This window comes from Oncorhynchus tshawytscha, linkage group LG07 (assembly GCF_018296145.1).
Source record: "Oncorhynchus tshawytscha isolate Ot180627B linkage group LG07, Otsh_v2.0, whole genome shotgun sequence".
In the NCBI taxonomy this organism is placed as follows: domain Eukaryota; kingdom Metazoa; phylum Chordata; class Actinopteri; order Salmoniformes; family Salmonidae; genus Oncorhynchus; species Oncorhynchus tshawytscha.
Window position 1 is genome coordinate 54697487 of NC_056435.1, and position 14966 is coordinate 54712452.

General features: G+C 41.3%; 1 protein-coding gene across 9 annotated transcripts in view; it reads right to left on the reverse strand.

Moving 5' to 3' along the window:
• The window catches only part of LOC112254849 (neurofascin), a 174126-nt gene that overhangs the window by 31674 nt on the left and 127486 nt on the right, over window positions 1-14966 (reverse strand). For all 9 annotated transcript variants that reach the window (XM_042324628.1, XM_042324629.1, XM_042324632.1 and 6 more), the window contains 8 exons: window positions 7662-7776; window positions 7334-7515; window positions 7089-7226; window positions 6736-6879; window positions 6499-6610; window positions 2101-2267; window positions 1488-1635; window positions 1118-1242 (listed from right to left, as the gene is read on the reverse strand). In XM_042324628.1, coding sequence (XP_042180562.1) covers window positions 1118-1242; window positions 1488-1635; window positions 2101-2267; window positions 6499-6610; window positions 6736-6879; window positions 7089-7226; window positions 7334-7515; window positions 7662-7776 — 1131 coding nt within the window. The remainder of the gene's footprint in view (window positions 1-1117; window positions 1243-1487; window positions 1636-2100; window positions 2268-6498; window positions 6611-6735; window positions 6880-7088; window positions 7227-7333; window positions 7516-7661; window positions 7777-14966) is intronic.

Below are 14966 nucleotides of genomic sequence, written 5' to 3' on the forward strand. Positions count from 1 at the left end.
CACGGCCAGGGTCAGCCATTATAGACAACAAACAAGGAGAAATGTGGGTTAAGTGCTAAGAGTGTATGTTAGATGACTAACACGTTGTACATAATGACTACTTGGGCAGCAGGCAGCCTAGGGGTAAGAGCATTACTGAAAGGTCACTGGTTTGAATCCCAGAGCCGACAAGGTGAAGATTCTGTCGATGTGCCCTTGAACAAGGCACTTAACCCAAATTGCTCCTGTAAGTCTCTCTGGATAAGAGTGTCTGCTAAATGACTAAAATGTAAATGCCTTGCTCAAGGGCAGATCGACAGATTTTTTAAATCTTGGGGATTCAAACAATCAACCTTTTGATTACTGGCCAAACACTCTAACCAAATCAAATCATCAAATCAAATGTTATTTGTCACATACACATGGTTAGCAGATGTTAATGTGAGTGTAGCAAAATGCTTGTGCTTCTAGTTCTGACAATGCAGTAATAACCAACAAGTAATCTAACTAACAATTACACAACTACTACCTTATACACACAAGTGTAAAGGGATAAAGAATATGTACATAAAGATATATGGATGAGTGATGGTACAGAACGGCATAGGCAAGATGCAGTAGATGGTATCGAGTACAGTATATACATATGAGATGAGTAATGTAGGGTATGTAAACAAAGTGGCATAGTTTAAAGTGGCTAGTGATACATGTATTACATAAAGATGCAGTAGATGATATAGAGTACAGTATATACATATACATATGAGATGAGTAATGTAGGGTATGTAAACAAAGTGGCATAGTTTAAAGTGGCTAGTGATACATGTCTTACATAAAGATGCAGTAGATGGTATAGAGTACAGTATATACATATACATATGAGATGAGTAATGTAGGGTATGTAAACATTATCTTAAGTGGGATTGTTTAAAGTGGCTAGTGATACATTTTTACATCAATTTCCATCAATTTCCATTATTAAAGTGGCTGGAGTTGAGTCAGTATGTTGGCAGCAGCCACTCAATGTTAGTGGTGGCTGTTTAACCGCTAGGCTACCTGCCATCTACTTATCCTACCTATTGTGTGTAGGTGTGTGTGTGTGTGTTTGTGTTGTGTGTGTGCGTGTGTGTGTCTATACCTAACACAGTAAGGCGTGCTGAGGCAGTATCTTGATCGATCTCTGATTTAACAGTACAGGTGTATGTTCCCTCATCCTGCTCGTGGACATTAGGGATGGACAGGGAATCCTCATCCTTCTTTAACCTACAGACCAGTCATGGGAGGAAACATGTTATTACATCACTATAACATGACATTACAGAACATCACTATTACATGTTATTACACGTCAACTATAGCTATGCTCTTTCAACACCACTGTTTTTGTGTGTTTTTGTACATGCATTGTTTGTGCATTTCATCCCATGGACACATGACTCAATCAAGTTACAGTTTGAGCCTTTAAAAGCTGATGGTAGAGAAAACTGTTGTTGAGTTGTTTCTTTCACCTCCATCCCAGAGAGAGAGGCTTGTCATCCTTCAGCCAGGTAACAGTGATGGGCAGGGTGAGGTCTGATTTGACCCGGCAGTCAAAACGAGCCATGGTGCCTCTAAATGCTGACTGGTGCTCTGGAGCCCTGACGATACGGGTCGGCTCTGAAACGAACCGTGTACACCACACACACAGGATACAACAGGGCACACACACACACACACACACACAGGACAGACAGGCAGGACAGACACGCAGGACAGACACGCAGGACAGACACGCAGGACAGACACGCAGGACAGACGCAGGACAGACATATCCGTAAAAATGATGGGGATAGATAGGGAAGCCAAACGCCTTGTATGGAATTCCTGAACAGCTGGAGCTCAACCAATTAGATTAAGAGTGTTTTTTCTCATGATATGGGATGAATGAGTATAATAAACAGACTACAGAATATGATTGTCTAATGTGAATCTCTAAGTAACGTCATCTGCTCTGAGAAACAAAATAGGTTGATAAGGCACGAGGAAATGTTTGGCAACAACACAGGGGCTATTTGGTCTGAGAAGGAAACATAAAAACAGAAGCATGAAGTCGTGCTGTGATGAGATTGGTTGCTCTCTAACCTTTGACCTCCAGTCGGACCTGGTTCTCCTCCTTGCCCAGGATGTTTCTGGCCACACAGGTGTATGTACCCTGGTCCTCAACCCGCGCACGCTTGATCTCTAGGCTCCCGTTGATGTAGACCCGGTATTGACCACCGTCCAGACCACTGCCCTGACCATTCTTAAACCTACACACACACACACACACACACACAGAGGGGAAATATTCAGGGTAAGACTCAGGGTAAGACACGCACACACACTCACACACACACTCACGCACATCCACAACTTTTACATTCTATCATTTCAATTCAATTTCAATTCAATGGACTTTAATTGGCATGGGAAACATACAGTATGTTAACATTGCCAAAGCAAGTGAAAAATATAATAAACAAAAGTGAGATAAACAATAAAAATGAACAGTAACCATTACACTCACAGACGTTCCAAAAGAATAAAGACATTTCAAACGTCATATTATGTCTATATACAGTCGTGCCAAAAGTTTTGAGAATGACACAAATATATTCACAAAGTCTGCTGCTTCAGTGTCTTTAGATATTTTTGTCAGATGTTACGATGGAATACTGAAGTATAATTACAAGCATTTCATAAGCGTCATATGCTTTTATTGACAATTTCATGAAGTTGATGCAAAGAGTCAATGTTTGCAGTGTTGACCCTTCTTTTTCAAGACCTCTGAAATCCGCCCTGGCATGCTGTCAATTAATTTCTGGTCCACATCCTGACTGATGGCAGCCCATTCTTGCATAATCAATGCTTGGAGTTTGTCAGAATTTGTGGGGTTTTGTTTGTCTACCCACCTCTTGAGGATTGACCACAAGTTCTCAATGGGATTAAGGTCTGGGGAGTTTCCTGGCCATGGACCCAAAATATTGATGATTTGTTCCCCGAGCCACTTAGTTATCCCTTTGCCTTATGGCAAGGTGCTCCATTATGCTGGAAAAGGCATTGTTCTTCACCAAACTGTTACTGGATGGTTGAGAGAAGTTGCTCTCGGAGGATGTGTTGGTACCATTCTTTATTCATGGCTGTGTGCTTAGGAAAAATTCTGAGTGAGCCCACTCCCTTGGCTGAGAAGCAATCCCACACATGAATGCTTTACTGTTGGCATGACACAGGACTGATGGTAGCGCTCATCTTGTCTTCTCCGGACAAGCTTTTTTCCGGATGCCCCAAACAATCGGAAAGGGGATTCATCAAAGAAAATGACTTTACCCCAGTCCTCAGCAGTCTAATTGCTGTACCTTTTGCAGAATATCAGTCTGTCCCTGATGTTTTTCCTGGAGAGAAGTGGCTTCTTTGCTGCCCTTCTTGACACCAGGCCATCCTCCAAAAGTCTTTGCCTCACTGTGCGTGCAGATGCACTCACACCTGCCTGCTGCCATTCCTGAGCAAGCTCGGTACTGGTGGTGCCCCGATCCCACAACTGAATCAAATTTAGGAGACGGTCCTGGCGCTTCCTGGACTTTCTTGGGTGCCCTGAAGCCTTCTTCACAACAATTGAACCACTCTCCTTGAAGTTCTTGATGATCCGATAAATGGTTGATTCACTGGCAGCAATATCCTTGCCTTTGAAGACCTTTTTGTGCAAAGCAATGATGATGGTATGTGTTTCCTTGCAGGTGACCATGGTTGACAGAGGAGGAACAGTGATTCCAAGCACCACCCTCCTTTTGAAGCTTCCAGTCTGTTTTCAAACTCAATCAGCATGACAGAGTGATCTCCAGCCTAGGCCTCGTCAACACTCATACCTGTGTTAACGAGAGAATCACTGACATGATGCCAGCTGGTCCTTTTGTGGCAGGGCTGAAATGCAGTGGAAATATTCTTGGGGGATTCAGTTCAAGACGGACTTTGCAATTAATTGCAATTCATCTGATCACTCTTCATAACATTCTGGAGTATATGCAAATTGCCACCATACAAACTGAGGCAGCAGACTGTAAAAATTAATATTTGTGTCATTCTCAAAACTTTTGGCCACGACTGTACAATGTGGTAACGATGTGCAAATAGTTAAAGTACAAATAGGAAAATAATTAAACATAAATATGGGTTATATTTACAATGGTGTTTGTTTTTCACTGGTCACAAATCATGCTGCTGTGATGGCACACTGTGGTATTTCACCCAGTATCAAAATTGATTTGTTTTCAAAATCTTTGTGGATCTGTTGTAGTCTGAGGGAAATATGTGTCTCTAATATGATCATATACTTGGCAGGAGGTTAGAAAGTGCAGCTCAGTTTCCACCTCCTTTTTGGGCATTGTGCACATAGCCTGTCTTCTCTTGAGAGCCTGGTCTGCCAACGGCAGCCTTTCTCAATAGCAAGGCTATGCTCACTGAGTCAAAGCTTTACTTACTTTTGGGTCAGTCACAGTGGTCAGGTATTCTGCCACAGTGTACTCTCTGTTTAGGGCCAAATAGCATTCTAGTTTGCTCTGTTTTTTTGTGAATTCTTTCCAATGTGTCAAGTCATCTCTTTGTTTTCTCATGATTTGGATGGGTCTAATTGTGTTGCTGTCCTGGGGCTCTGTTTGTGTTTGTGAACAGAGCCCCAGGACCTGCTTGCAGACTCTCAATTTGGTGTTTGTCCCATTTTGTGAATTCTTGGTTGGTGAATGGACCCCAGACCTCACAACCATTCTATAACTCATTCAAGTATTTTTAGCCAGATCCTAATTGGTATGTTGAATTGTATGTATGAATTGCATGTTCCTTTTGATGGCATAGAAGGACCTTCTTGCCTTGTCTCTCAGATCGTTCACCGCTTTGTGGAAGTTACCTGTGGCTCTGATGTTTAGGCCGAGGTATGTATAGTTTTTGTGTGCTCTGGGACAACGTTGTCTAGATGCAATTCGTTGTCACGTTCTGACCTTAGTTCTGTTTTAGTATGGTCGGAGCGTGAGTTGGGTGGGTTGTCTATGTTCCTTTTTCTATGTGGTGTTTTTGAGTTTGGCCTGGTATGGTTCTCAATCAGAGGCAGGTGTCGTTAGTTGTCTCTGATTGAGAATCATACTTAGGTAGACTTTTCCCACTTGTGTGGTGTGGGTGATTGTTTTCTGTCTTTGTGTATGTCAAAAGACAGCACTGTTTAGTTTCGTGTCATTCTCTTTGTTATTTTTGTTTTAGTGTTCTGAGTTTATTAAAGATCATCATGAACATGTACCACGCTGCGCATTGGTCCTCCAATCCTTCCTACTACTCCTCCTCAGAAGAGGAGGAAGACGAGCGTTACATTCATATTCATGGTCCTGGTGACTGGACCTTTTTTGTCTTACTGAGATTTACTGTCAGGGCCCAAGTATTACAGAATATTTGCAGAATATCTAGGTGCTGCTGTAGGCCCTCCTTGGTTGGGGATAGAAGCACCAGATCATCAGCAAACAGTAGACATTTTACTTCAGATTCTAGTAGGGTGAGGCCAGGTACTGCAGACTGTTTTAGTGCCCTCGCCAATTCATTGATATATATGTTGAAGAGGGTGGGGCTTAAGCTGTCTCCCTGTCTCACCTCACGGCCCCGTGGAAAGAAATTTGTGTTTTTTTGCCAATTTTAACTGCACATTTGTTGTTTGTGTACATTGATTTTATGTCTTGTGTTTTTCCCCCAACACCACTTTCCATCAATTTGTATAGCAGACTCTCATGCCAAATTGAGTCAAACGCTTTTTTGAAGTCAGCAAAGCATGAGAAGACTTTTCCTTTGTTTTGGTTTGTTTGTTCGTCAATTAGGGTGTGCAGGGTGAATATGTGGTCCGTCGTATGGTAATTTGGTAAAAAGCCAATTTGACATTTGCTCAGTATATTGTTTTCACTGAGGAAATGTACAAGTCTGCTGTTAATGATAATGCAGAGGATTTTCCCAAGGTTACTGTTGACGCATACGCCAAGGTAGTTATTGCGGTCAAATGTGTCTCCACTTTTGTGGATTGGGGTGATCAGTCCTTGGTTCCAAATATTGGGGAAGATGCCAGAGCTAAGGATGTTGTTAAAGAGTTTAAGTACAGCCAGTTGGAATTTGATGTCTTTATATTTGATCATTTCATTGATGTTACCATCAACACCACAGGCCTCTCTGGGATGGAGGGTTTGTATTTTGTCCTGTAGTTCCTTCAATGTAATTGGAGAATCTAGTGGGTTCTGGTAGTCTTTAATAGTTGACTCTATGACTTGTATTTGATCATGTATATGTTTTTGCTGTTTGTTCTTTGTTGTAGGGCCAAAAAGATTGGAGAAGTGGTTTACATATACTGTACATCCCCATATATTCTCTACCTGGGTCTATCTTTCCACACTCATCAGTATATGTATTTTAGCTTTTGTGTGGACCACAGGAAGAGTAGCTGTTGCACGACAGCTAATGGGGATCCAAATAAAGTAAACTCACCAACGTAGCTCAGGAAGTGGCGAGCCAAAGAAGGGACAGTCCAGGAAGGTTCTGTTGTTCTCTATCACCTTTATTAGCTGGTTCTTAGCACCAAGCATCCTGGGAGCCATGTCTAGAGAGAGAGAGAGCAAGAGAGAGAGAAACAATTGACATATTTAGTCCTATTTCATTATAGCTTCATCACTCATCATCATCATCCTCATCACCACCACTACCACCACCACTCCCTCTCTTTACCCAATATGCTGACGAAAGCGTTGGCCAGCAGGTAACCATGGTGATTGGAGGCGTTACATTGGTACACAGCGCTGCTGCCGATCTGAACAGAGTGAAAGATGATGGTGTCACCTACCACCGATCTTCTGGGGTTGGGCAGGGAGCCTGGGAGATGGGGAGAGAGTTAGAGGGCAGAGGGAGAGAAAGGGGGGAGAGAAGATAGAAGAGAAAGAATAGAGGGGTATAAATGTAAATAGTCAAAACTGGTTGGCAATAGAAATGCTGATTTGAGTTTGTTTATCCAGATGGCACTCTATGTCCATTAGAACACAGCAGGGTGATAATTGATGTTGAATGGGTTGTGAAGGACTCACTATTTCTCTCGATAGGCTCTCCGTTGACCAGCCACTTGATGAGTGGTTTGGGGTTCCCATTGGCCCGACACACCAGACGACTGCTCTCATCCGGTGCTAACACCAGGTTGAACGGCTTGTCCAGCCAATAGGGAGCCGCTGTTGGGTTCAAGAGTTGCCATTGGTCAGAAGGTCAACCACAAAGATCATCATACAGACACACACACACGGCGCACAGACACAGAAAACACCTCCTCCGTGTCTACCTTTAACCTGGACGAAGATGGAGTGTCGGATGCTTCCTATCTGATTGTTGGCCATACACATGTACTCCCCTGCGTCCTCCTCTGACACGCTGTCGATACGCAGAGTCTTATTGAAGTTGTCTAGCTTCACCTTCTGGTTCAGATCTCCTCCCTTCTTAAACCACTTTATACTGGGGGTGGGACTGAGAGGGATAGGGAGAGAGTGGGTGAGGGGGGAAAAGGGGAAATTGGGAGTGAGATTGGGTGTTATTTTTCTTGAGAAAAGTATTCATGTGTGTGTGTGTGTGTGTGTGACTCGTGCGTGCGCTTGAGTATTTCAGCCACTCACACTCCGGCAGCGATACACTCCAGTTGTAGTTTTTGTCCTCTCAGCACCATCATCCTTGAGCTGTCAGTCCCCGTGGGGGAGAGGAAGTTAGGGGGAGTCTCTGCTACCTTACGACCTGGGGACAGGAGAGGAAGTTAGGGGGAGTCTCTGCTACCTTACGACCTGGGAACAGGAGAGGAAGTTAGGGGTGTCTCTGCTACCTAACGACCTGGGGATAGGAGAGGAAGTTAGGGGGTCTCTGCTACCTAACGACCTGGGGATAGGAGAGGAAGTTAGGGGGGGTCTCTGCTACCTAACGACCTGGGGACAGGAGAGGAAGTTAGGGGTGGTCTCTGCTACCTAACGACCTGGGGACAGGAGAGGAAGTTAGGGGTGGTCTCTGCTACCTTACGACCTGGGGACAGGAGGAAGGGGTTAACACACAAACCACCATGATCACACCCACACTAAATATTCAACACATTCACCTTTATCCAAATTCTAATCAAACACAATCATTGGAGTTTATGTTTAATCCAAAACTCCGACACCATAAGTGTACAAGCTCCTTATAAGGATAAGAGACAAATGAAAATGAATTGGTTTATTATGTTCATGCTTCTATGTCAGCATCTCCAACCAGGCAAACGGATGAAACGGTTCATCTACATCCGTAGAATGTCCTCATCCATCTCTTTATGCCTCCCCATGCAGCATTGGCTGGTTTTCCTGTTTGTTTCCGCAGCCAGATCAACCTGTTAGCTGTTCCTTTGTCTGTCAACTCCCATGGAGTGCCATTTCAACCAGAGGAGAAAGAAAAACAACAATGTTGATCTCCTACTTTCAGTCCGCCAGAGAAAAGAGACTACACAGAAAACATACTGTTTCTTCTTTTATTTTATTTCCTTTCTTCTAAGGAAATCGTTTGATCTTGCTGAGATCATAAATTTAAGTTCGTAAATTTCAGTGACATGCTTCATATAACAACACCACCGCAGGGCTTAGGCATTAGGCTGGTGATGTTAAATCACAAACGTTTTCCCCTGCCAACGTTTGGATCCTTTCCAGAACCTTCTGCGCTCTAAGTAGGGTTCAGGGTTAAAAGGATTTATCCTCTTGAAGATAATGTATCAGAAATGTTGTACTGCGTCATGAAGGGAGGTTACACATAGATCAGTGGCAACACTTGTGGCTGTGAGCTGCTTATTTGTTGAGTTTTAATAAGGACAGAAAAGTGTGTGCTATTGGTGGGATAACTCATACATTTCATATCACAGTCACATATCACAGTACTTACCCTCAAAATGGATACTGTTTCCTCTGTCTAAAGCTTCTAAACACTATGATGCTGTTTCCTCTTTCTAAAGCTTCTAAACACTATGATGCTGTTTCCTCTGTCTAAAGCTTCTAAACACTATGATGCTGTTTCCTCTTTCTAAAGCTTCTAAACACTATGATGCTGTTTCCTCTTTCTAAAGCTTCTAAACACTATGATGCTGTTTCCTCTTTCTAAAGCTTCTAAACACTATGATGCTGTTTCCTCTGTCTAAAGCTTCTAAACACTATGATGCTGTTTCCTCTGTCTAAAGCTTCTAAACACTATGATGCTGTTTCCTCTGTCTAAAGCTTCTAAACACTATGATGCTGTTTCCTCTGTCTAAAGCTTCTAAACACTATGATGCTGTTTCCTCTTTCTAAAGCTTCTAAACACTATGATGCTGTTTCCTCTTTCTAAAGCTTCTAAACACTATGATGCTGTTTCCTCTTTCTAAAGCTTCTAAACACTATGATGCTGTTTCCTCTTTCTAAAGCTTCTAAACACTATGATGCTGTTTCACTATGATCTTTCTAAAGCTTCTAAACACTATGATGCTGTTTCCTCTTTCTAAAGCTTCTAAACACTATGATGCTGTTTCCTCTTTCTATAGCTTCTAAACACTATGATGCTGTTTCCTCTTTCTAAAGCTTCTAAACACTATGATGCTGTTTCCTCTTTCTAAAGCTTCTAAACACTATGATGCTGTTTCCTCTTTCTATAGCTTCTAAACACTATGATGCTGTTTCCTCTTTCTAAAGCTTCTAAACACTATGATGCTGTTTCCTCTTTCTAAAGCTTCTAAACACTATGATGCTGTTTCCTCTTTCTAAAGCTTCTAAACACTATGATGCTGTTTCCTCTTTCTAAAGCTTCTAAACACTATGATGCTGTTTCCTCTTTCTAAAGCTTCTAAACACTATGATGCTGTTTCCTCTTTCTAAAGCTTCTAAACACTATGATGCTGTTTCCTCTTTCTAAAGCTTCTAAACACTATGATGCTGTTTCCTCTTTCTAAAGCTTCTAAACACTATGATGCTGTTTCCTCTTTCTAAAGCTTCTAAACACTATGATGCTGTTTCCTCTTTCTAAAGCTTCTAAACACTATGATGCTGTTTCCTCTTTCTAAAGCTTCTAAACACTATGATGCTGTTTCCTCTTTCTAAAGCTTCTAAACACTATGATGCTGTTTCCTCTTTCTAAAGCTTCTAAACACTATGATGCTGTTTCCTCTTTCTAAAGCTTCTAAACACTATGATGCTGTTTCCTCTTTCTAAAGCTTCTAAACACTATGATGCTGTTTCTCTTTCTAAAGCTTCTAAACACTATGATGCTGTTTCCTCTTTCTAAAGCTTCTAAACACTATGATGCTGTTTCCTCTTTCTATAGCTTCTAAACACTATGATGCTGTTTCCTCTTTCTAAAGCTTCTAAACACTATGATGCTGTTTCCTCTTTCTAAAGCTTCTAAACACTATGATGCTGTTTCCTCTTTCTAAAGCTTCTAAACACTATGATGCTGTTTCCTCTTTCTAAAGCTTCTAAACACTATGATGCTGTTTCCTCTTTCTAAAGCTTCTAAACACTATGATGCTGTTTCCTCTTTCTAAAGCTTCTAAACACTATGATGCTGTTTCCTCTTTCTAAAGCTTCTAAACACTATGATGCTGTTTCCTCTTTCTAAAGCTTCTAAACACTATGATGCTGTTTCCTCTTTCTAAAGCTTCTAAACACTATGATGCTGTTTCCTCTTTCTAAAGCTTCTAAACACTATGATGCTGTTTCCTTTCTAAAGCTTCTAAACACTATGATGCTGTTTCCTCTTTCTAAAGCTTCTAAACACTATGATGCTGTTTCCTCTTTCTAAAGCTTCTAAACACTATGATGCTGTTTCCTCTTTCTAAAGCTTCTAAACACTATGATGCTGTTTCCTGATGCTGTTTTTCCTCTTTCTAAACTATGATGCTGTTTCTTTTCTAAACAAACACTATGATGCTGTTTCCTCTTTCTAAAGCTTCTAAACACTATGATGCTGTTTCCTCTTTCTAAAGCTTCTAAACACTATGATGCTGTTTCCTCTTTCTAAAGCTTCTAAACACTATGATGCTGTTTCCTCTTTCTAAAGCTTCTAAACACTATGATGCTGTTTCCTCTTTCTAAAGCTTCTAAACACTATGATGCTGTTTCCTCTTTCTAAAGCTTCTAAACACTATGATGCTGTTTCCTCTTTCTAAAGCTTCTAAACACTATGATGCTGTTTCCTCTTTCTAAAGCTTCTAAACACTATGATGCTGTTTCCTCTTTCTAAAGCTTCTAAACACTATGATGCTGTTTCCTCTTTCTATAGCTTCTAAACATTATGATGCTGTTTCCTTCTAAACACTATGATGCTGTTTCCTCTTTCTAAAGCTTCTAAACACTATGATGCTGTTTCCTTTCTTTTCTAAAGCTTCTAAACACTATGATGCTGTTTCCTCTTTCTATAGCTTCTAAACACTATGATGCTGTTTCCTCTTTCTATAGCTTCTAAACACTATGATGCTGTTTCCTCTTTCTAAAGCTTCTAAACACTATGATGCTGTTTCCTCTTTCTAAAGCTTCTAAACACTATGATGCTGTTTCCTCTTTCTAAAGCTTCTAAACACTATGATGCTGTTTCCTCTTTCTAAAGCTTCTAAACACTATGATGCTGTTTCCTCTTTCTAAAGCTTCTAAACACTATGATGCTGTTTCCTCTTTCTATAGCTTCTAAACACTATGATGCTGTTTCCTCTTTCTAAAGCTTCTAAACACTATGATGCTGTTTCCTCTTTCTAAAGCTTCTAAACACTATGATGCTGTTTCCTCTTTCTAAAGCTTCTAAACACTATGATGCTGTTTCCTCTTTCTAAAGCTTCTAAACACTATGATGCTGTTTCCTCTTTCTAAAGCTTCTAAACACTATGATGCTGTTTCCTCTTTCTAAAGCTTCTAAACACTATGATGCTGTTTCCTCTTTCTAAAGCTTCTAAACACTATGATGCTGTTTCCTCTTTCTATAGCTTCTAAACACTATGATGCTGTTTCCTCTTTTTAAAGCTTCTAAACACTATGATGCTGTTTTGAATCCTTTCTAGGGCAGATTTAGTTCCCTTTTTCTGAAGTGTCTTAATGTTTATCATTGTTCTATGTATTTCATCATTTGCCATTTTATACTGTTTTGACAGGCATTGTCAAGCACAGTGTTCAAACCACCATCAGTAACTGGATATTGAACTGCAAGAACTGATGATTCTGCTGCACTTGCCTCTTCCATTGACGATCATGTGTGGGAATTAATTTTTTTTAACCTTTGTTTAACTAGGCAAGTCAGTTAAGAACAAATTCTTATTTTCAATGACGGCCTAGGAACAGTGCCTGTTCAGGGGCAGAACGACAGATTTGTACCTTGTCAGCTCGGGGCTTTGAACTTGCAACCTTCCGGTTACTAGTCCAACGCTACCCTGCCGCTACCCTGCCGCAATGGATACTGACCTCATTGAACGTCAATTCATCAGGATTCATTACACCTCGTGGGACATCTAGCTTAATACTAATATATAAATATACCCGTCTTTCTTCAAACATGCATACAAGATTATATGAAAGAATCCTACAGTCCAAACAATTTTAATTACCCACAATCCTCCATAAACAAAGTCATGTGGCAAGATAAGAAATGCAAGAAAGGGCTCTCGAGTGGTGCAGCAGTCTAAGGCGCTGGAGGTGTCACTACAGACACTCTGGTTCAAATCCAGGCTGGAGCACAACTGGCTGTGATTACGAGTCCCATAGGGTGGCGCACAATTGGCCCAGCGTCGTTTGGGTTTGGCCAGTGTAGGCTGCCATTGTAAATAAGAATTTGTTCTTAACTGACCTGCCTAGTTAAATAAAATAAATGCAAGGTGAGATAAAACCAATGAGTTCAATTTATTCTCTTTTTGGTTATCCTCATGAAAGTCACATTCATTTTAAGCAACAAATTCAGTTAGATTTCTTCTTACATTAAATTAACATAAAGGTATTTTAAGGGTATTTAAAAGTTTTAAAGATATTTTGGTGGTATTTTGACACTTTATGGAGACAGTTATGAAATGACAGAGGAGAGACAGATTGGTGGAAGAAACAGATTGTAGGGTTGGAGCGGGTAATTGAACCCCGGGCTTTGGTGGGGAGAGGGGTGACCTGTCTAAGCTGGAACTAGTTAGCGTTATCGCTAGACCACTGGCTCTGCACCACTTCTATTCATACATTTTTATTAAATATATGTAGTTGTTTTTTTTGTCAATTTTAATTCACCCCAGAATCCTTTTTTACAGTGTGGCTGTATGGTTGAGTGGGTGAAATTCAATTTTACTGCCCCTCCGGTTTCTAATCTGTCGAAACCTTTGAAAAAATAAAGGTGTAATTCAACAACAACAAAAATGCATAGGGGCTTTTATCATCGATCAATATTTAGGCTATTATCCATTTGCATTTCTAAACCATTGACTGTATGAAAAACACAGTTTGTGTGATGCTGCTTTTACATGCACTGAAACCTCAAAAAGTGTTTTCACAACACTATCTTAAAAACACACATTTTCAGGTTGAAGAACCACTTTGGGTGTTTCAGAGTACTTCCTTTCTGTTTTAAAACACATTCTGAGTGTTAAAACACTTACATTGGGTTTACAGTCAAACACCCACCAAACACTTTGAGTACTTCCTTTCTGTTTTAAAACACATTCTGAGTGTTAAAACACTTACATTGGGTTTACAGTCAAACACCCACCAAACACAAGAGCTCAGCTTTAAGTTAACTACTTTTCATAGTTTCATTACACAATCATGGTGTTTTCAGACGTTCTATTTTAACAGTGTGACCCAACGCCCTATTGAGACACTTTATGTTGGTGTTACCTTCATTTTGGCTGTTACTTGTATGCACGCCATCACTGTGACAAGTAGCTGTGGTGACATTATAGCCATGGCAACGCGCAGCCATGGCAAAGTGTAGCCAATAGCCATCCTTGATCGATATCCTCCCATGGTGCACTGAGACCCGAGAAGAAAACTAAGCCTGGCCCCCAGGGACAAGCTTACTACCACGTGTGCACGCGCATGTACATGTGTGTAAGAGATACTCATTATGACAGGTGGTGCAGCTCTATCCATCTCCTATGCTCGCTCTCTGTGTGTGAACACGCATGTGTGTACATTTGCATCCGCATGCTTATAATAATGAATGAACGAACAATGAATCATCAACACAAATGCTCTTATTTGCATGCATGATTTAGGATAATCCCTGTTTACTCAGCCTATCTCTTACATGACCTTCCCATAGGGGTTTAGTTGGGGGCTGTCCCCATTCTGTCCTTATGAGAGTCCCCTCACATGCCATCACTCCCAGGCCTACTCCCCAAGGCCAGGGCAGTAAGAACATATGCCACTGGTTCCCCCTTTGGCTATGGGCTGACTGTGGAATGGACTTGGATTTTAAGGGCTTTATGATACACAGGAGGAGAGGAGAAGCTTTACTCTGTACAATCCTCCAAGTGATGGTGTGTGTGTGTGTGTGTGTGTGTGTGTGTGTGTGTGTGTGTGTGTGTGTGTGTGTGTGTGTGTGTGTATGTGTGTGTGTGTGTGTGTGTGTGTGTGTGTGTGTATGTATGTATGTATGTGTGTGTGTGTGTGAGTGTGTGTGTGTGTGTGTGTGTGTAACTGTAGGGGAGGGCCAATGGGGAGAGACCAAGGGGATGTATTTTAGGAAGAGAAGCCCTTTCTAACCCCCTCTTAGACTGCTACAGTGGCCCAGGGAGATTCCCCAAAGCTCTACTGTCAGATCTGACTTAGTTTGGAGAGGCTCTAAGTCTAAGGGCATGCTTGACATTGGTTGAGTTAAGGGACAACCTCAATTGGCCTATTGTCAGAGTTACTGCATATGCTATGAGTAAGCTTCTGAGAGAGAAGGATATGCAAGGATAAAGGACCTTATGGGCAATCAACCCC